The 23,435-nt window shown below is 35.9% G+C and overlaps 1 protein-coding gene across 34 annotated transcripts in view; it reads left to right on the top strand.

Annotated features, from left to right (window-relative positions):
• The window catches only part of PARD3 (par-3 family cell polarity regulator), a 713,016-nt gene that overhangs the window by 461,368 nt on the left and 228,213 nt on the right, over positions 1-23,435 (top strand). For 6 of the 34 annotated variants that reach the window (XM_024253528.3, XM_024253519.3, XM_024253527.3 and 3 more), the window contains 4 exons: positions 8,508-8,667; positions 14,754-14,943; positions 19,165-19,316; positions 20,345-20,389. In XM_024253528.3, coding sequence (XP_024109296.2) covers positions 8,508-8,667; positions 14,754-14,943; positions 19,165-19,316; positions 20,345-20,389 — 547 coding nt within the window. The remainder of the gene's footprint in view (positions 1-8,507; positions 8,668-14,753; positions 14,944-19,164; positions 19,317-20,344; positions 20,390-23,435) is intronic. The other 28 variants (XM_024253534.3, XM_063727281.1, XM_063727280.1 and 25 more) reach the window with 9 other exon arrangements.

Raw genomic sequence — 23,435 nt, 5'->3', positions numbered from 1 at the left:
CATCTGTAGAAAATAGGTCAGACTTGCCCATGTGCAAAATGAGCTGTTGAAAATGTGAAGTTTTTCTTAAATCAGGGTTCAGATTCCCACATTTTAAGATCAACTAAGATAAAATGATTAGCAAATAATACAAACTGAAAATTATACCTAAGTTGTTTAAGTGTTTTTCTTAATTTTTAAACTTCTGTTTAATAAACTATAAAGCACACTTTTCAGGTTGCAGTGACCACTCATCTGAACCTATGATACAAGCATATTTTACAAAGAAAATACACTCTCGAGCTCAGTTGGTAGTCAATATAGAGGTGACGTATTCTGAAAGATCACTGACCACTGAATTATTTTGTTACTTTTATTTGCCAAATGTAGAATGAGTTAACAGTAATCAACAAATTAATTGCGATATCAAGAGAACAACGGTAACCTTAACTAAAAAATCTCAGAATGGAGAAGAGTGGGACATACAAACATTCATTTATGTAAGATAAATATAAAAGCTAATCCCTCACAGTAGGATGCTGGACTGATATTTTTTTCTCTCTTCTGTCCCTCCTGGACTGATGGAATAATAGTTTTTACTCATCGCAAGATCATTAGCTGATCTTTTAACTTAAGTCCCACAAAGCACTATATGAAAACGTCTCAACTGTAAGTTTACAAAACATAGCATTCTCTTTTAGGCCTTTTTCTTTTGGCCACCTGAATACTTTCCCATTACACAGGACAGTTTTCATTCCACAGATATTTATTGAGCATCTTATGTGTATCAGAAAATGTGTTAGTTCCTGAGGACATAGCAGTGAATAAGACAGATGGCATGCATTCTACTGGACAACATATCACCCTAGTCTTTTAGAGGCCAATTAAAATTTTTAACACCTTCTCAATGTTTTCCTTCACAGAAAACATTGAATGCTATAGGAGGACTTAAATTGCAGAAATGAACTGAAGATCAGTGGTCTGCTTTTATCTGATTCAGATTATTCCCTATTGTTCCCCCCAAACAGTGACAAAGTAAACCTGTACCTGCCTGAAAATGTTTTGATAAAAGCACTGATTTTATTCCCTCTTGTCCTGTAAGAGACATGAAATTGGAATCCCCCTGAAATATCTCTGTGTCTTATTCACTTCTCCATATGAATTTTTGTGAATGAATATGATTTAAGTAAGGAAACAGCTGCAATAGACAGTAATAGACTTTAATATTCAATATTCCTTATGGTATCATTTTCATACATTGCTGGTTATTACTATTTCTTAGGACAGCATAAGCTTATAAAGCAATTATATCAAAAAAATCTTATGAGTGCTGTGCTATCTTTGTAATACTAGCAAGAACCCTTTTGTATTGATAGGATTTAACTAAAGAATTACATGAAGACAGAAGATCTCAATTCAGTTTCCAATAAGGCATAAGGCATGATTTTTCTGCTGTTGTACTTATGCATTACCTTAGGAAAACCTTCTCCTTTGCACACTGGGAGGGTATGTGTAAATTATGTTACAGTAAATATTGATATAAGCATAGAGCATCATGCTGTCCTGAACAAATCTCAAACCAAAATAATGTGCTGAGTTTTCTTTCTAGGTCTTTTACTCAGCTGTATAGTCCAGTCTTTGCCAATCAGAAAACTGTATTTTGCTATCTCATCTTTAAATCCAAGGTTTGCATATTTAATTTCTAGTTAGGGAAGGTAAGAATGTGTAAAAGAAAATCTTTTGTTCTTTGTCACATTTTTCTTTCTCTTATACATGGAAGTGTTGTGTATTATCTTAATATGTCTTCTTTATTTTTCATTTTTGTAGAGACAGGGTCTTGCTGTGTTGTCCAGGCTGTTCTCCAACTCCTGGCCTCAGCTTGCCAAAGTGCTGAGATTTCAGGCATGAGCCACCTCACCTGGTCCAATATGTTTTCTTTAAATTTATTTGTCAGCTCCCTTCACTAGGTATTATGTTAAAGCCCTGTATTTCCCTAACATTAGTCGCGACAGGGCACATTGGAGACATTCTCTGGGAGCTATTTCTTAGCCTATTTTGCTTAGCCTTTCAGGAATCTGCAGGCACTATGTCATTCTCAAAGTGTCTCCTATCTGTTCTCTCTAGTTTTCTGCTGCCGTACTCCGGGTCTTCTCTAAGTGTTCCTCTTTTCTGCCTGTTCTTTCATTGTTCCTGTCTCTCAAAGTTCCTCTGGGTCTGTTGTCTGTTTTTTTTGAGACGGAGTGTCGCTCTGTCACCTAGGCTGGAGTGCAGTGGTGCGATCTCGGTTCACTGCAACCTCTGCCTCCCGGGTTCAAGTGATTCTCCTGCCTCAGCCTCCTGAGTAGCTGAGATGACAGGTGTGCGCCATGCCCAGCTAATTTTTTGTATTTTTGGTAGAGATGGGGTTTCACCATGTTGGTCAGGCTGGTCTCAAACTCCTGACCTTGTGATCTGCCCACATTGGCCTCCCAAAGTGCTGGGATTACAGGCGTGAGCCACTGCGCCCCACCAGGTCTGTTTGTTTTTACTCTGCTCTTGCTCCCTAGCTGATCTCCACTCCCTTGCCGCCTGAAACCACTTGTTAGGATGAGTACTATCATCCTCTTTCCAGCTCACAGCTCCACTCTGGCACCAGATCCCTCTGTCCACCTGCCTAGGGAAATATTTCCTGGTATGTCTTATGGGCACCTAATTCACAAGGCACCACATTCTTTCTGTTGTAGAAGGCAGAGATCTGGGATCACCCTTGACCTCTCAAATGTTGTCACTATGCCTGTCGCCTGTTGCTTCTACCTCTAGAATTTCCCTCTTTTCTTTTTTGGAGACAGAGTCTTGCTCTCTCGCTCTGTTGCCTAGGCTAGAGTGCAGTGGTGTAGTCCCGGCTCACTGTAGCCTCAACTTCCCATGCTCGAGCAATCCTGCCACCTGTCTTCCTAGTAGCTGGGACCACAGGCATGCACCACCACACCCAACTAATTTTTTCTTTAAAGATGGGATCTCACTATGTTGCCCAGGTTGGTTTTAAACTCCTGGGCTCAAGTAATACTTTGGCCTCAGCTTCCTAAAGTGCTGGAATTACACCTGTGAGCCACTGCGCCTGGCCTAGAATCTCTCTTCCTTCAGCCGCTCCCCTCTCTCCCCTCTCCTGCTGCCAGAGTTCAGACCTCATCCTCTCACCAGGCTCACTGCTGCAGCTCCCTGAGGGGTTTCTCTGCAATCAGGCTTTCTCCCTCAACCCATTCTCTGCACTGCAGTCCGGCAAATTTTTCTACAGAACACATTGATCACGTCAGTCCCTGCTGAAATCCCTTCAGAGGCTTTCCACATCTCCAGGATCAACCAGTCTCCATCATGGGGCCCACTGGGACATGCCTGATTGTCATCGGTGCCCTACAGCCTCTGCAGCACTTTCTGCTCTAGCTACTCAGTGTTTCTGGTAATTTCTCAGACATGGGTTGCTCTTTTACACCTCTAGGTCTTCCACTTGAGTCTATCCGCCCCTCATCCTAGCAAAGACTTACACAGTCTTTCATTTTCCATTTTCTCTTCCAAAGCATTTTCATAGCCCTGTGTACTCCCCTTCACCCAGCAGCTGTCACACTATCATGGTTTCCTCTTTGATTTTCTTTTGCTGGAATTGTGGATTCTGAGACTGCCAGGGCTTGGTCCATCTACCACTTTCCTATGTATCCTTTGCTGGTATCCAACCCAGGCCTGACACATCAGCACAGGCTGAATGACGAAGAGCAACCCTGGAGAGTCTGGCTTTTTTTTTTTGAGACAGAGTCTCACTCTGTTGCTCAGGCTGGAGTGCGGTGGCGCGATCTTGGCTCACTGCAAACTCCGCCTCCCGGGTTCACACCATTTTCCTGCCTCAGCCTCCCAAGTAGCTGGGACTATAGGCGCCCGCCACCACGCCCAGCTAATTTTTTGTATTTTTTAGTAGAGACGGGGTTTCACCGTGTTAGCCAGGGACTGGAGGCACCCACTACCGTTTTTTTTTTGAAGAAGAAGAAAAGAGGTCTTGTTAGTATTAGAAACTGAAATTCCAAAGTCACCCTCAGACAAGGCAAACAAAATGATTTTGAGGGCAGTAATTTTTATTTCTTTTGCTTTCGTTCTTTTCATAGATCCAATGGTTTTACTTAACTACACTTAAAAACATTGTATAAGCAATCATTATTTGTTTTCTTTTTTCTTTCTTCAAAGAAAAAGAGATGACTTCCCATTGTTTAAAGCCCTTAAAGGATGGTTTCACTTTTTTAGAGAAAAACTGAGTCCCGGCATTCTTTTCCATTGTTTCAGTTTTGGAATACACAAAGTAAGAAGAGAAAAATTGTTTTCACTTACCCCAAAGGACACATTTGTTGAAGACTTTTAAACGAGACTGGAGGGGAATGGAAGTAAACGCCAGGCATCATTCCTTGAGTGTTGAAAATAGCCTCTATATGAGAATTATGCTGATTTTTAAATATTTTAAGGACATTAATATTTGTAGAAATTACTGTAATTTAACATAGCTTCCAGGCATTTTATTATATCCATGTTAGAAGCGATTTTATGTAAAGCTTTTTCTTAGTGCCAGTAGAGAATATCGCCAGGTGAGCTTTCTGTCTTAGACCTCATATTGGAGGATTTAGTCATCAAGGACTTCTTTAAAATGAATTTTTTCTCTAGGCTTAATCCTCTTAGAATGAGAAAGGTATATTAGAATAGGAAAGGGACCTAAGGTATCATTTATGAATCTCTTCATTTTCTGTATTAAGAAATAAATGCAAAGAGGTCAAATGATTTGCTTTAATGGCTGCAAGGCCAACATAGGTGGCAAAGTAATTTAGAAGCAAAATGTCTGTTTCTCTTACACAGATGAGTGGATCTAATTGACTGTGATTGTGTTGTTCAGGCACTTTATATCCCGGTTGCATTGGGAAGTAGTGTACAATAAAAGCATGGGCTTTACAATCTGATGTAATCGGTGAAATTCTGGTTCTGCCATGTGCTGACTTGAGGAGCCTACCTCACATTTCTGATTCTTGCCATTGCCCTCATGGGGATGTGAAGGAAAATAAATGTGGTCCTGTTTGAAAAGAGAATGTGAAACTGTACTCTAATCTTCCTTCACTCTCTTCCAAAACTAAAATCTGTCTTTTCATTAGTTGCTTTATGTTCACCTGTCCTCTGGAAGCTAATATTTTCCAGAATGTATATTTGTAATCTAGGTTAAATGTCTTTTAATTTCAACATCATGCCGTGTCCTCAGTTTTAACAGCCTATTTCCACATAAGGTAGTGTATTTTAAAGAAAATATGACTCACTCACTTTTAGGAATGAATTTATTAATCTAATTATTCCACCAGTGCCTGCTCTACGCTAGGCATTGGGGATAAAATACAATATGCTAAAAAAAACCTGAAATATTGAATAATATGATCTTGCCAATCACCAGCGAGAATCCAGTTTTAGGTTTGTTGAAGGTGGTTAAGGCCATTCCAATACGAACTTTTCAGTGTTTGCAGTGGAGATGGTGGGATACATTTTCTTTAGGTGAAAGACACTATTTGACTTGCTAATGCATACTCACAACAAACGGAGATTTTATTAAACCCTACAGATAAATTCACATGAATTTTCATTATTCACTTAGCTTATTGTTTCCTTTGGGATAGTGACCACGACATGAAATAAAGGCCTGTTCAAAGTGTTAAAAAGAAGATTTTTTTTTTGCCCTGTGGTAATATATTTCCAAGTTACTGTAGCAAAAGACTGTATCACTTTACACTCCTACTGAGTGTGGGTTATCTTGCTGCAACCTAAAGCTATTTTTGTTTTTTAATAGGTAGAAAGACTTTCTTTGGGATGGAACTGAGGGGCTAAACAGCCACTGCTACAGGGTTCTGTATTTAGTTGGAGTCAAGAAAATTTTTGCACATTAAACCACAAATAGACAACAAAATGAAAATCACAGTTGTGCTTACTTTGATTTCTTCTTCTAATGAAGCTTAATTCCCCACCGCCCCCTGCCAAGATGGAGTCTCTCTCTGTTGCCCAGGCTGGAGTGCAGTGGCGTGATCTCGGCTCACTGCAGCCTCTGCCTCCTGGGTTCAAGCAATTCTCTGCCTCAGCCTCCCGAGTAGCTGGGATTACAGGTGCCCACCACCATGCCTGGCTAATTTTTGTATTTTTAGTATATTCGGTGTTTCACCATGTTGGTCTTGAACTGACCTCGTGATCCACCCGCCTCGGCCTTCCAAAGTGCTGGGATTACAGGCGTGAGCCACGGTGCCCAACTGAAGCTTAATTTTAATAAGGTTTTAATATAAGGAGCCTGCAAGGGAGTGAGAGCAGCTGGGGGAGCAGAGGCCAGCCATTCTCCCAGGACCACTGGGGTTGCCTCTCTTCCTCAGTGCCGCTGGTGCCCCCTCTGACACATTTCTATTTCCTAAGCTGGTGTTCTTGCAACAACAAAAAATCATCAAAAGATTTAAAACAAAACTGTAACCCCAATCAGTTTTTTTAAAAGAAATTAAAAGCCATTGTATCTTCTGTTAAATATTTATGTAGTCAACTATTGATGTCTTCATTTAAATCTGTCTTTTGAGATGCAAATTAAATATGGGTAGAGAGGTAGGGGAGGTGGAGAATCTTTCCTATGAAAATGTTCAAGTGCTTGGTTTTTTTCTGAACAGACGTCTTACTGTTTTTCTCTAGAAAACCTGCATGTACTACTTTTTAATGGAATTTTTATTTGGCTTTATAAAATTTTAAAATAGCCTTTTGGGATATTTAGGGATTTCTCAAGAAGAAGTTTTATAAAGGTTTTATCATGTAGAAAATTGCAGCATTATACAGTTCAATTAAATACATTTTTCAGGCAAGCTTGAGGCTATGTTATCTGTCTGTTGATAAATTGTTGTATAGTAAGCAGGATTTGTTTATAGAGTCTTGTATAGCAAGTCTTTATGTAGGTATACTTTTTAGTGTGTGTGTTAATTTAAAAACCATACTTGTTCTTAATGGTATAGAGTATTCGTTTTATTAGCTTTTTTTTTACTTTCCCAGAGTCTCTTGGAATTTAGGCATTACATTCTTTTAGAAACTGTTCTTTTATTTCTTTACATCAGAGACCTTGAATATTTAATTTACTTTTCAGTAAAGCTGTCAGTTGTAATCTACAATTTAAAAAAAAAAAACCTAATAAAACAAATCCTCATTTCACAATTTAAACCTTATTGAGTCTAATTCACTAGAGCTGCAAGTTTATTATTCTCCTGCAGTTTGACGTGCCTCCAATTGTAATTGTGTTGACCCTTCAATGCATTAAATCTCCCCAGTGCTTATCAAACTGGGAGAGATAAGTCTACAATTCGGAACTTCATTAAATATCTCATTTATATTAAACAGATGATAGCTTCTAACAGGAATAATAATTTGTTCAGCTGAAGGAAGTGCGACAGTTGTGGTTTCATGTGTGAGAGGAGCGCCTTCTCTCTTGCTGTGCTGTGTGGTGCTGCCCTCCTGCCCACTCCCCCACATTGGCCCTCCCTGTCTGTCTAACACCAAAGCATCAAGAGATACCAGTCCTTGTGGTGAGCCTCACAGTCTGCGTCGTGAGGATTGTAGTTAAATGTACTTTGTTCTTCATTAAAACAGATTTGTTTGAAGGCCTTACTAACATGAATTTCTTACTCATATTATTTTTATGTAAAATATGACTTACTAGACACAGCTAGCTGTTTTAAGAAATGCCCGATACCATTTTAATTTATTGTCATCAAAATTGACATACATTCATTGCTTATTTATTAGATTGTATATGTTTTTGAAATCCTCCTATCTTTGTGTGCTTTATTAGAATATTTGGTCCCGATTTTCATATTGTTCTGTACACTACTAAAGTGATTATTGCAGCTACTGTCTTGTACTTAAACATTACAGTAAAGATAATACCATGATTATTCTTAATTTCTAGCAGGAGGAATTTAAAATCAGTGTGTTGTTCAAGACACCTGAGCTGATAGCGTCTTTAGGTCTTGTAGAGTAGGTAATAATTCCACCAGCACACATGGAAAAATGTGTGCTAATTGTTAGATGTATTTACATACCATAAGTATAAGACCTATAGCTAAATTGCAGCTTCCATTCTGATCAAGCACGCCTTTTATAGAGTAACATCTAGTAAAGAATTCTGAATTACACTGTAACTTAAATTGACTTAAACAGACACTAACAGTCAAATTGGAAAAATAAACAACAAGCTCTGATTTTAAAAATGCCTTAAATATACATATTTTTCCTCCAGTGGTTGAAATCTGACAGAACTTCATGGGAGGCATGGTATAAAGTGGCACAGAAAGTTGGTCATTAGGCAGAGCTGTCATCACAAATTATTTTGGTACAGGGTGAAAAGTTCTAGTTCATTTGGTACCCAGTTGGATACAGGCCTTGGGCAAGTTGTTGTAATTCTTCCGTGCTGCTAATGGGCCTCCAGGTACTGATTTTTCTTTGCCCCCATCCCCGTTACTCTGTAGCTGAAGTCACCTGGGAGCCCCCCTGGACCTGAGCTGCCTGTTGAAACAGCGCTGGATGATAGAGAACGAAGAATTTCCCATTCCCTCTACAGTGGGATTGAGGGGCTTGATGAATCGCCCAGCAGAAATGCTGCCCTCAGTAGGATAATGGGTGAGTCAGGTAAAACTCTGTTTATCACATCTTATTTTGATGCTTTCATTGGTTTACTGAGAGGTTATTGGTATAATATTAATGTAATATTAGTGTAATATTAATGTAAATAAAAATAATGTTTTCAAGAGAAAAGAGAACAGGTTTATTAAAATCATTCAGGAAGTGTTCATGTGAAGAGGTAAATCAATCCATTAAGTGACTTTTAGATCCTGTAACATGAGGAAGCAACCAAAAAGAAAGGGATCATATGGAAATGTTTTCTAGTGATCAAGATATTCTTTACTTACTTGAGATAATATGTGAAGCTATGTTTAAAAAGAAATAAAAATTTAATGGCTTGTGGCAAAAAGGATTCAACAGTTACATATCATTCACAGTGGCACTGCCTGGAGGGGGAGAAAAAATATTTATATACAGATATATGCACACATATGTAAAATATTCACATGTATCTGGTTTGTATTTAATAGGATGTTACTGTATTTTAATTGTATTTTACTTTTCTGAAGCTTTAGTTTTAAAATCACGAAACTAGTCTTCTGCATCCTTTGTTTGGGTTCAGTACCATCCTATCTGCATGGCCCCCGGTGGGTAATGAGGTTATTAGCACTTGCTTTGCAGCAGTTCAGCTTTCTACTAACAGATCCAGTTAATAAAGACTTGCTTTGCCACAGGAGTGGTTGGATTTACTGAGTTGCTCATCTTGCGATTAGCTTGTGAGAATTTTCAAATTTAAAACACAAGAAGCCATTTTGATTAAAATAACACCTGACATAAAACACTTTTATTACTGGTATATTTTGCAAGGCTCTCATTTAAAGTAAAACCCTAAATTTAACTCCATTTTGAGTACATTTAATGCAGATTTAATACAATTCAAGTTTCCATTATGGAGCCTCATTGAAACAGTAATTTATTCATCAGTGGGTGTTTATGGAAAGCCTGCTATTGGCAAGACATTGCGTATATACTTTTGCTGTAGATACAAAGATGAGTAAGAAGCAATCTCTGCCTTCAAAGAACTTTCTACTGGGCATGATCAAAAACATACATAAACATGTCTGGTAGAATTGTCTGTTTTTCTTCCTCTAATCTCTCTAGCTTTCTAATTTAGAAAAATTGCTAAATATGTAATTTCTTATCTTGTTACATGTGGAACTTAGACAAGCCAGCTTTCTGGTGTTACTTTGTCAACATTTTTCTTTTTACATGCTTGGCATAAGTGAATGTCAGGGAAGAGTGCCACACCTGTTGGGTTGAACACCTGTCAGGTGAAAGGCTTTGTACATAGTTTATCACTTTTAAATCTTTGCTTATTACTTACCACTCTCTTCACTGCTGTTGGATTTTCCATACTTTCTTGGCTTTGGTATAAATCTTTATCTTTGTTAAATTATTTTTTTATTGATGAAATTTCAGTCCCCTTGAGAGAGAGAGTGTGCATGTGTCCCTAGATATGTGTGCACACAAAGTGATATGCTGTAATTTCCCCTTTATTATAGGAACATAGGACATGCCATACTGAATCAGACCATTGGTCCACCAGTTCCTGTAACCTGCGTCCTGCCTCCAACCCCTGATGCTTCAGAGGAAGGCGAAAAACTAAAACTAAAACTCAAACCAAAAAAATCCCTAAATTCAGCTAGTGACCTTTTGAAATGCTGTATATATGAGTTGAAGAGCCATTTTCTTCCTAGTCTGTTGCCCTGATTTTGTTAGCTATAGCTTCATTAGTCCTCTTCGGTTTGCATTGTAGTTGACATTGTTTCCTCTTCTGCTAGATATATACTGAACTCTTAAAACTCCAGATGCTTCCCCAGGGCAGTAACTTCTCTCCCAGTTCTGTGTTTTGTGATGTGTATGCCCTTTTACCACTTTGGGCTGGGGGTGACAAATGCATTACTATTTAAGGGTAGGCTAAATTGATGTTTTTATGATTTGGATATTTTCTTAAGATAATTTTTTACAATTTGTACCGGGAACTAGGGATTCTAAATAGTTTTACCCTGACAAGTGTATATGCATATTTTGATTCATCTTGTGTTTTGCAAATTTGAAAATTCCTCACTCTTTCTCAGTCCTAATTCTAGTATCACTGGCCGTAAGAATCAAGTGCGATTTGTGAAATTAGTTACCACTTAAAGTTAGAAATCCTGTTCAAGATGTTGCCTTCCAACAGAATGCCCAAACAAGGCATTAGGAGAGGTATGGGGCAAAAAAATTAAGAAACTTGACAAATCACACAGTTTCTGAACCAAAATTTGGATTTATGTTTTTCTGAGTCATGGGTTCCATAGTTCCAAAGACATTAGGACATTGGATTTCCATTCGCCTAAACCAGTAACAACAGTGTTTATTGATTTGCACAGTATCTAGGTGCATGGAAATTCCTCAGACTGTTTGGTTAATGATTGTCTTCTATATGTTTGGAATCACTCCTTTGTAGACATTAGTGGAGGTTGAGGTATTTACTTCATGATTTGCTATGATACAAAAGGAACTTTGTATTGAAATTCTGGCTGATTACCTTAGGGAGTTATTAATTTTATGTTAACAGGTTGAATTTTCATATGGAGTAATCCCCTATGTAGAACTCTAGGTTAAACGGAGCTTTGAGGCTTTGTGATGCATTCCTGTGTGAACACGTCCCTGAAGAAAGGCTTTTAAAAGATACACCCCAAAAGGAAGAGCCTTTAGAGTTGGAAGGATGTCAGATGTCATCAGTCACACTTTCCTACTTAACAGATGAAGGAACTAAGTCCTGATATCCCATGATGTTTTTTGTTTTACTTTATTTTTGGCTATTTCCTTTTTCTAAAAATAGCCCTCTCTGGGGAATGCTGAGATCTTCATTCTTTATTAGTATCAATGTATAATTATCTACATCTGTAAGCAGTTATTCGAAAGTCTCCAGATCTTATTCTATCCTGGCACCCATGGTGACTAAAAAAATCAAAGACGTTAAATCTTTGAAAACAGCCTTCAAACCACATACTCCAACCGACTTACCTTATATGTCGGGGAGTTATGGAGCAAATACATTAATTAACTTGACAGAAGTTGCACACTTTCTGTACTTCTGAACCAAAATTTGGATGCATGTTTTTCTTTATCATGAGTCACACCTGATTAGGATTTCCTTAGCTTCTGTTGGGGTCAGCCAGGATTGTGACCAAAGGCAAGATTTCTCTAACTGTCATCTCTTTTGACAGAATTTCCACAATCATGGATTTTGTAATAGTCCTGGACATTCATCAGAAAGTAACCTGTAGTGGGGCTGCCTACATAGGATTCTTCCTTTGAAAAGCCTTAAACATTTTTCTAATGTTTGGTCTCTCTTAACTAACAATAAAAAACAGCAACAAGGCAGCTGGGCACAGTGGCTCATGCCTGTAATCCCAGCACTTTGGGAGGCCCAGGCAGGTGGATCATCTGAGGTCAGGAGTTCAAGACCAGCCTGGCCAACATGTGAAACCCGGTGTCTACGAAAAATACAAAAATTAGCCGGATGTGGTGGTGCACACCCATAGTCCCACCTACTGGGGAGACTGAGGCAGGAGAATCGCTTAAACCCAGGAGGCAGAGCTTGCATTGAGCTGAAATCGCACCACAGCACTCCAGCCTGGGCAACAGAGTGAGACTCCATATCAAAAAAAAAAAAAACAAAAAACCAGCAACAAGGATAATCGGCATAACTAATTTAACCAGCACATCCATTTCGTAAAAGACATCACACATTGTCATTTGTAAGCCTGGGACTTCAACTATTTCTCAACTTTTTTAGCTGAATAATTTTTCTTTTTAAAACAAAACAAATCTGTTTTATCCATTTTAGAATTTATCTCAGTAGTTTGTATATTCATATATATGTGGTGAGTTTAAGAAGACATATTTAGAACATTTTTATCTTAGCAATTTGACACAGAAAAATGGAACATTAATGTTTTTATTGTGAGTCATGTCACTGGCACAGTTTTCCTCTAGTATCCTGTGTGGTGTTACCTTCTATGTAAATTTGCCAATGAATAAATGTTTAGTAAACAAACATTTTGTATTTCATTGTTTCACTCCTCTACAAGATACTGAGTAGTTTACTTAGTTTGTAGGTCACTAGTTAACTAGTTGAAGAAAGAGGAAAGTTTGCCTATCAGAAATAAATTGAAGCCTTCTCAAGTCATAGAAGGTTTCACATTTATGATGTGCCAGCTACTAGAAAACATAATTAAGGGATCGTTGTATTGTCTAGGTGGAGCTTAGTAGAATATGTAGTTAAGTTTTTTAGCTGTCCATTACCCTGGTATAATCTTGGAGCCATAACCCAAAACTATATTCCTGGCAAGCATGTTAAATGGAAAATATGGGTTTTCAAATCTTGTGAAATATTAGCCTTTCAAATCATGGGTGAGAAAAATAATGCTAAATTATTTTCTTACTATGAGGAAGATTTCTTGCCATTTATCTATGTATACAATATTGTATCACAACAGTTAAGGTATATTTCTACTCAGAACAACAGATTACAAAAAAAATCATATGCACCTTTCAGTGTTCCATATTGCTTATTAGGCCATCTCTCAGAATATATTGTGTAAAACCAGAAGTTTTAGTTTTGTGTTTAAAAATGAATGCACTATGATTATACTGTAATATTTCCTTTTAATAAATTATGCCCATGTGAGGATTTGGTATTTAATATTGTGACATGCCTCATCAGTGGTGAGTTGTCCATTGGGGTAACTGGTTTTATAATTCTATATACTTTGAAGAAAAAAAGTATGTCTTGAGAAGGAAACATTTCTTTGGCTAATAGTGCTAGAAAGTCCCACCTTATTGATGAATGATACTTTTGCTGAACAGGTTTCTATCCTAATATTCTAACACTGTATTAGAAATAAATGAGTAATTTGAATTCAGGTAAGGGAAATGGCTAAGTATTACATTTGATTTACATTTTTATCATTAGCATTTATATAAGCTGTTAATTTTCATAGTTTGTCAAAATGGGTGCATTTGAAATCAAAGTAGAAAGTTTTTCTTGGTAACATGCTGAGAAGAGTTTTCAGTGAACTTACAGTATTACTACAATAGTGTAGTTGATGTTAAATGAGGAATGCAGTTGAAATCCCCAGCAAGTTTACTTTTTGTGGGTTATCCTGAAAAGATGTAGCAATTTAAATAAATTTTGCTCCTTTGCTGAAATGTCTAGAACAATAGAATACAGACTTTTAAAAATCCTTCACGCTTGTGTATGCCATCCCAACATCCTCAGTCATGGCCTGAAAAACCTCTGGCCACTCAGATCCTAATTTTTTGCATCAAGATCACTCCAGGTGTCTCTCCTTTTCTAGGCTTTGTTTCTGTTGATACTCATCTTTTAAGTGTCATCTGACTGCATCATGGGCTTTTCTCCATCATGCATTTAATAATGATGTTGTTGCTATCTAAAATAAATATCATCATTTCTTCTGGCAGAAGAGATAATATTGACCATTTAAAACCTAATTCTCATGTTAGCTTTTGCCAAGATTTCCAGCACTTCCTACCCCCAGTAACCCAGGCAATTACAACACAAGTGAATGGCTTTGGGCTCATCTCTACACCACCATACAATTATCACTGCTTGTAATTCTTTCTCCTTCACTAGGGCATACGTCCTTTAAGGACAGAGACTGTGTCTTGCAGTACCTGCTCTGCAGCAGTTGCTCAGTGAATGAATGAATAAACAATGCAAGTTAATGGGGCTTTGTAAATTTCCTGGTAATTTTTCAAAGGACATTCACAGTTTAGAATGCATGTAGCATTTTCACATTAGAAGACATTTGAGAGAGTATCTTTGGCTTTAGGAAACTTAAAACCAGAAAAATTGCATGCATTGCCCTGAGCTATATAGTTGTAGCATCAGAGGTAGTAATAGACTCGAGGTCTCTGTTTGACAATCATTTATGAAAAATAAATGTGCTAAATTCTGTTTTGTTCTACCAGGTTGAGCAGATATGTGGAAAGTTAGACTAATATAGCAAAGTATTAAAATTAATAGATGTAACACTTTGATCGATGTCTAGAATTTCTCTTCTTCTTTTTTCACTGGACAGGTAAATACCAGCTGTCCCCTACAGTGAATATGCCCCAAGATGACACTGTCATTATAGAAGATGACAGGTTGCCAGTGCTTCCTCCACATCTCTCTGACCAGTCCTCTTCCAGCTCCCATGATGATGTGGGGTTCGTGACGGCAGATGCTGGTACTTGGGCCAAGGCTGCAATCAGTGATTCAGCCGACTGGTAAGCTCATCGTCCAGGGTTGGAAAACATGAATTAATTACAGTCCCATTTTATGTTTAAGTGGCTTACCGCTAAATACAGTTAATCATTTTTTTAATAGCCATGCTCTGTCTTCATGGTTTTTATATACTTATGCTCTTTTAATAAAAGATTATACCCCAACCCTGTAAATTTAATTGTTTTAGCCTTCAAGAGCTATAGTCAGTAATATAACCAAAACAATGACAAAACTACTACCAATCAAAAAACCGTGCTCATTTGTTTTTCACTTTCACTGTTTATGATTTATTTCACATCTGTGTTAATTTGATGCATTGTTTTTCAATTAAATAAATAAATTCTTGGCAACTCCCTAAATTGATGGCGACAATTAGATAACTTTGCAAAACTAAGAGTTGATGTGTTCTAAGAGTGGGAGGAGGCTTTTTTTAAAGTGTTTTTTTTTTTTTTTCAGAGCGCTATAACCATACTGTTTAAAATGCTTTGTAATTGCTTTTAACATAGTGACTTCTGGGGCACTCCCTGCTATTTTTTCTCCTGTGTCTTTCAAAATAGAAGAAACCATTTGATACTACTGAGCCAATGTGTGGCTCATGAAGGTGGATGTGTGCCTTAATGTTTATGCCTAGTAATTATATACATCAATAAGCAAAAGCAAAGCTCCTCTTGGGGATGACCTCGCAAGGTTGTAGTGATAATTAACACAAACTATGTGAAGTATTGTACCAGAATTTTCTCATTGCCCTTTCTCTGGGGTCTTTTATGAATATATCAGCAAAATCATATTTAAATGTTATGGTGTTGTTTCTTCACCACTTAGCCATTCCTGCTTCCTGCTGTTTTTCTGGCTTGTGTCAACATTAAATATTAGATAGGAGGTGTCTAGGGGACTGGCATTTATTTGCGTTAACATTTTTAGTGATGATCTTAACAAAGTGAACCACTCCCCCAGTCCTCTTCCCTGACTCTCCACATGAACACACAAAATACAGTTCATTTATCTGTTAATTATGAAGATGTTCTCTTAGAATAAATCACACCTCTTATTTGGGACCTTGAAAAGTTCATCTCTAGCTTTTCATTTCTTTCTTTTTAAATTCTCTTTTTGAAAGTACAGGATTTAAAAATAGAACTACACTCAAACCTGCATGATAATGGCCCATCTTTGAATGAGGTTTTTGGTTAAACATAGAAGGGAAGACTACAATATAAAGTAAAAACCCATTTGAAATCTGCAGTTGGTGTTACATTGACTGCTGTGTCTCATATCTCTTTCTGAAAATGAAAGTAACAACAGAGAAATCAAGGATTAGATAGACGCAGTCTTCATCTTAGGGACAAAAGCCTTTAAATCTCTACCATGATGAGAAATTGTGGAGGTGGTCATAGTCTTTGGGGCCTTATAAAGCAGTATATTAGTGAAAATAGATAAATAACTAGAAGCGATAGATTATGGCGTTAATTTCCCTAAGGGGGATTTGCAAAATGGTGAGGACTTGTATAATTTTGCTGTGGGGAATGTGGGGCAAAGAAAATAATATGAATGAAGGGTTATCCAAACAAGAATGCCAGCTGTTCTGAATCACAGCAGAAAATGCAAGCTTTTCCAGCCTGACAATATCTTCTCTAATCCTTGATGAAAATGCTATGAAAACAAAAGGCCAATAAGACAGGATTAATAACTGGAATTTTAATAACATTAGGGGTCAGGATATGGTTACATTCTTTAAAGAATCAGCTGTCATTCCTGCAATCTAACTTGTTAAATATTCCAGTGTACTGTTTATTGTGTCTGAAATAAGTTTAATGGGAATATTGATAGGGAAGAATTAATTTTGTCATAGTTTAAGAATATTTAGTTATTTTAAGACTCTTACTAATGCACAAACTCATTTGACATTTTAAATTGTATCTGTAGTTTACTGCACAGTTGTCAAAGGCTATGTCAAATGGCTAAACTTATTTGTTTACTTATAGAATATACTATTTTCTTTTTTTTTTTTTAGAATATACTATTTTCAATCCATTAATCAATTGAGAGAACATTAATAATGTGTTTCTGGGGGAAAGGAAATAACAGCAAATTCTAATCTTAATAGTAACATAATTTTAGAGGATATAAAATTAAAGATGCACCAATATGTGGTTTTCAGGCAAGATTGACAGTGACAATTTGTATTTCTTTGAAAAATCTTTTACCAGCAATTTATTTCTACTAACACTGTATTTCAAATGCATTCTGTTCACAAGTTTGATGCAGTATTGGAGTTGAGGTTTTGTTGTTGTTGTTGTTGTTTTTGAGACGGAGTCTTGCTCTGTTGCCCAGGCTGGAGTGCAGTGGCGCGATCTTGGCTCACTGCAAGCTCCGCCTCCCGGGTTCACACCATTCTCCTGCCTCAGCCTCCCAAGTAGGGAGTTGAAATTTTAAATTATTCTAGAAGAGGTAAAAAGAATTAGTTAGCATGTACAGAGTGACTGAAGAGATCCACTGACAATATATAAAAGAATTATTGGAAATATATTATTTAGATTTTGCTGCTGCAAGATTGTGTCATATTACTTGTCATATGGGTTTGGATTTTTTACGTCTAGAAGTGTGTTTTTTCACTTGGGTGTATGTGCTGTCATCATATAAGCCATTTACACCAAAGCATAGTAGTATGTGAAGGGGCATCGGAGGGTAGATGTCTGTCATCATAATTTGTATTTGATAATTTGAGATAGTCTTCATTGGGTGATGACTGACTTGTTTAGTAGTTAGCAATTTAAATGGGGCTTTCACCTTAGGTTGCTGAATTCTCTCATTAGCTTTTTAAGTGAATGAGACAACTATTCTCTTTATTGAGCATATTTAATACATGATGAGCTCCAAACATTTCAAGTCACCCTACCCAGTGGCAGGGCTTTTGCCTGCTATCTTACTTTTCAAACTTTTACCATAGCTCTTTAAGAGCCAACTCTCATTTCATTCACAGTAAATTGCAACTACATTTCTGATGTAGATCCAAAGGTTGATTGTCTTTTTACTAGTATGAATGATAGTTCTTATAAGACCATAAAGGGTTAGAAAAGCTTGCTTCCATCAGAAACACGAGGAAGACTATCATAAATTCAGCTGACAGTGGAAGGAGCCCTGGGCGTTTTTAGTGTGCTCAGTTAGCTGTAGAGGGATGTTCTCTCACCTGACCAGATAGGCAAGGTGGCTGGACCTGATATAGTAGAGCTAGTATACTTACTTACCCAATGTGCCCAGCACAGAGAAAACCCTTTTCATATTATGAACTGTGGCTAGAACACCTTATAGCACTTTAGAATGTGTTCACAGATTTTTACAAACAGGAGTGATTCTGGGACATCTTCAACCACTTGCATTGGAGGAACACTTCAGAAGACATCCTGTTGCCAGGGATTTGCCATATGCTTCCTCATCATCCCCACTTGAGCCACTGTGTTGGTGTCACCCAAATCAAATGTCATCTAAACTTAGTCAGGTTCTTCCTGATTCTCATATACTGTTTATTCACTCATCTATGCATCCTCAGCATCTGTTTCATACTTCTGGTTTAGTATTTTTCTTATGAGCTCATAGAGTACAGGGATTTTCTTATCTGTTATTTGGACCTATGTACCTGGCACAATGCCTTAATCAGAATAGGTTCTAATAAATGTTTGTTGAATTGGTTTCTTTATTGATTTAATATTTCAGAGAAACTGCAGCCTTATGAAATGGCATGCCATAGTGACATATTTTTTTTCTTTAAAACAACATAAAAGATACATAAGGCTAGAATATACTGTTTTTGAAACTTCTATTTAATTACAATTTATATGGTCACTTGTTCACTGCTAGTGTTTGTGTATAATATATGACAGGTTTCCTGAAAAATTCAATTTTTCTAATATCAGGCTCATTTTTTATGATCACCTTGAAGTAATTCTGTACTGTCAAGTAGAGTGAAGAAACACAGAGGAAAGTAGAGAAGGAGAAAATTCACATGGAGAAAGAGTTACTCTAAATGTTAAATTAATTTTGTATTTTTCTGTCACCTTCTATACAGCCACAGTTTTTTTTTAATGGACTGTATTGTATTATTTAGTTCAATTTTTCTTGAGGAATATACATATATATATTTATACTTGCAGGTATGTATGAACCTCCCTAAAATGGATGTGTGCTATTTTTAGTAAATATTTTTATGTTTATATTTTTCTTCACTCCAGCTCTTTGAGTCCAGATGTTGATCCAGTTCTTGCTTTTCAACGAGAAGGATTTGGACGTCAGAGTATGTCAGAAAAACGCACAAAGCAATTTTCAGATGCCAGTCAATTGGATTTCGTTAAAACACGAAAATCAAAAAGCATGGATTTAGGTAGTGAGTACAATCTCCATGAATCTTTATCTAAATAAGGTTTAAATGCTTTCAGGATAAAATTGATGGTCCCAAGCAGATGTCTGTTTACTTTGAGCAATAGAGAAAATAAATGTGAAATGTGGCAATTTGGCAAAAATTAGTTTTTCTCCCAGTTTGAGATAACAATATTACTCGTAAGTGGCATGTTTACATAATATGCAATATGTTAATATATATGTTTTCTTAAGAGAATGGAAACAAACACATGTGCATATCATGCTATGTCCATGTATCTTTATTTTACAAAATAAAATGTTTTAACACTTTGGCTATTTAAAACCAATTTCGTTGAAATTGTATTTGGTTGGTTGTGGGATTTTTGAACTAGAAGAGAAAATTTTGGAGAGAAACCATTATCTCAATCCATGTCTAGAATTTGGTTACTTCATGATGTCTTCCTTTCATTGCTGTTCTTTAAGGTTTATTTATTGGAAGCTTTCATATTTTGATAAGGCATTTAATCAAAGTAATAATTTGAGAATATTTATTATAGAAAGTATTTAAGAGCAAATGAGAGGAGGAAAATAATCATAGTTGTTCAAACACCAATCAGATAGTGTCTCTAAATCCAAATCCACCAAAAAAAAAAAAGTAAAATAATTAATTATATTTATACACTGAATGATTTAAAACCTTTGTTAATCAACTGTAACTTATGCTGTTCTCTGGTGGCTGTTTGTATTCCAAGACTAAAAGCATTAATTTATCATATGCATAAAGAAAAATTTGGTGATGCATTGCCTTGGCTAATTATGATATGCTAACATATAACACACATGTCTGTGAAATGAAATGACTGGCATATTGCATGGAGACACTGCTTTTTTTTCCTCCTTTTTTGATTATGAATGTTTGCTTGATGTTTCATAGTATTTGCATGAAATATTAGCTGAGGATCGTCACCTAACTAAAAAGATCTGGGAATGGTGGAAGCATGATGGGCTATGGGAACTAACTGGGCTAACCATTATACATTTACCTTTTAACAGTAGCTGACGAGACTAAACTCAGTACAGTGGATGACCAGAAAGCAGGTAAGAATGGACAGTTAGACTGTTGCCATAGAAACCATGGCCCACAGAGCTTATCACAATTATAGAGCTGCCAATCATATGCCATGTAAACATACATATTCCAGTCTTACGCAGATGTTTTCATTGTGAGAAATCAAATTACATAAGAAAAGAAATATTTTCTGTTAGTAGAAATTTATCAGTGGTGTACTTACTAAATAGTAATATAATTTACTGCTTCAAAAAGGCTAGAAACAACCTAGATTTTCTTAATTATATTCATGTAAGGATGTTTTATCCCAATTTTAAAAAAATCAAAATCCTGCAAACATGATCTGTTATGGTAGACTCCTAGGTTTTTAAGTCAGCTATGTGATGTCTAGGTTAACATCCAAAAAGTGATTTTCAGAGTGGTGATTTTGATTTGAAAGACAATAGTGCCAATATAAATATTTTTCATCGTAGGACAACGTCCGGTATTACTATCATTAGTCATTCAGAAAAGCGTATTCTTTTTTTGATGCTGGAATTAGCTTATAATTAACCTGACGTTGTATTAGACTATATAATGCATATGGCTTCATATCTTAACTTTGTGAGCTTGTTCTAAATTCGTTACTTCTAAAATACTGCCAAATCATTCCATAGAAACAATGGATTATATTGAACTGGGATTGCATTATAGTCATCGATTTTGATTTTTATGTTATTGTATGACAGTAATCACAGGAAAGTCTTTTAAGTGTAGTTAACGTGCTTTGTATAATTGACCATTTATGACTTATTATAAGTTTGGAATAGTGTTTTAATCTGTATCCAGTATGATGTAGTTACACTACTTAGCACTAATTAGCTTCAATTTGCATTTTTAACTTGCAGTAGTAAATTAGTTTTAGCCTGCTTAACAAGTGTGTATCCCACATATATATATGTAAAAATTATTGTGGACATGGTTGGAGTTATATTCTTTGGAGTATAAGAGATTGTAAAAAAGACATCTAATAAATCATAAGATTAACTGTATTGCAAGACAATTAACCGTAGCCTTATCCCTTACTGAGTTGTTTGTTGTTCTTATGAAACCTAAAGTTTATTGAATCAGAGCTAAAGAGAAATGTTATGGGATAGTTCACATATGTAAAATAGTAGTTAGTTTTCAGAGTTAGCAGTATAAGCAATAATCCTGATCCAAGTAAACAGTCATAAAAACCAAATTGAGCTGCTCAGGTTAAAGGACCTGACTTCATATACAATGTCAGTTAGGTAAAATAAGAAAAATACTTAATTTAACCAACTCACAGCTACTATAAGGAAAAGGACAGTTTATTGTGATCTACAACATAATGATATCCAAGTTATAACTCAATGCATTAGATAACTTTCATGGAAAGTCATTACATAAGTTTCAAGGCAGATTTTATAGTCTAATCAAAAATCAAACTGTGCTAGATTCTAGAGAAAAAGAACTGGTTTTTGTTTTTTTTTTTTGGTTTTTGTTTGTTTTTTTTTTTTTGCACTTTGTGCAGTCTATTCTACCAAATTAAATTAGAAAATCTTGGGGCAAAAAGCTATTACAAAGATGTCAGAATACTTGGTCTGTTGATTTTACATCTAAATGAATAAAATACCTAAAGTAGATATTTTATTATGTCCCTGTCCCCTAATATTAGAGAGTGAAAAGATTTTCACTTATTTTTCTTTTGTCACTTCACTTGAGTTTTCAAGAAAGATTATGATTTTATAGATTAGTCCAAAGGTTTTTGGGAGAATCATAGTGGCATTTTAGCATTGAACATCTGTCTAGCCTAGCCATAAGCCTTTCATAATGAAAATTGAATTACATTTCCCTCTGCCCCTTGCAAAAGACGTCCTTTCCTTTCCTTTCTTTTTTTTTTTTTTTTTTTGGCAAGAGGGATATTACTAAATAGGAATAGGAAACAGATCTAGGAAAGTAGTATGATTATGATTTCCCTCTTTTTTTTCCCAGATTTAGGAATCTTGTATCATATTTTGGGGATAAATATTTCTCCACAAATTATAACAAGGGAGAACAGGTATAAGAAGAAAATTGGATTTCTAATGGTTTCATTCTTGAAGTATAAAGATTAGCAAAGTATGCTAATGACCTAAAAGATTTGTGTAAAGTAAGAGCTTAAAATATTGTTTTAAAATTAAGACAAAAGATACTGACTTTTATGGTGTAAATAAAAACAGTCTTTTCCATATATTTTATGTACAAAAAGACTTTTTCAATTTTCATTACTAGTAAAATGCTAAGTTTGTAGTGTTAGGGAATCCTTTTAATTTTTTTCTAAAGGCACTTGACTGAATCAATGTGTTAGGAATTTTAATAACTTAACTGGGAAATCCTAACATATCATTCAAAACCTTTGTTATAGTTTCTTGGTCAAATATAGTACTAAAGTGTATGTTACTCGTATTATAAATCGAAAGTTAGCAAGCTTTTTCTGTAAAGGAACAGATGGTAAATATTTTAGATCTCTGTTGCAACTTTTACATTCTACCATTGTTGAATGAAAGTAGCCATAGACAATATATAAATACATGGGCATGGCTGTGTTCCAGTAAAATTTTCCACATTTGACGCACAGTTTGCTGATCTGTGTTACAGATTCAGAAGTTGTAGATAATTGACATTTTGTATAATTTTTTATTATGAAAGTTTTCATCTATACATAAATATACAGAGAGTAGTTCATTGACCTTCCACAAACTCAGGGCCCACCATCCACAATGGTCAACAGTTTGCCAAAAGGTTATTTCAGAGTGTTATGAATTTAGGGAAACAAATAGGTAGGTAAGCTCTGAATTGCGCTTACAAAATTATCGTTTATTGAATTATACTTTGACCATTGTTTTTCTTTCCAAGTTTGCCTGTGTTTATGCTTAGGGACACTCAATTTTAATGCATACTCATGCCATTTCTGAAATTCATTATTTAAGTTTTTATTGCTGTCAGTACACTAAGTAAAATCTCAGCTAACTTTACATAAAGAAAAGCTTAATATATATAAATGATGTTTTTATGAGAATTTTTTCTGGAAGC

Source organism: Pongo abelii, chromosome 8, assembly GCF_028885655.2.
Source record: "Pongo abelii isolate AG06213 chromosome 8, NHGRI_mPonAbe1-v2.0_pri, whole genome shotgun sequence".
NCBI lineage: Eukaryota > Metazoa > Chordata > Mammalia > Primates > Hominidae > Pongo > Pongo abelii.
The sequence above is the reverse complement of the archived record's forward strand: the minus strand, read 5'-3'. Positions and strand labels throughout refer to the sequence as shown.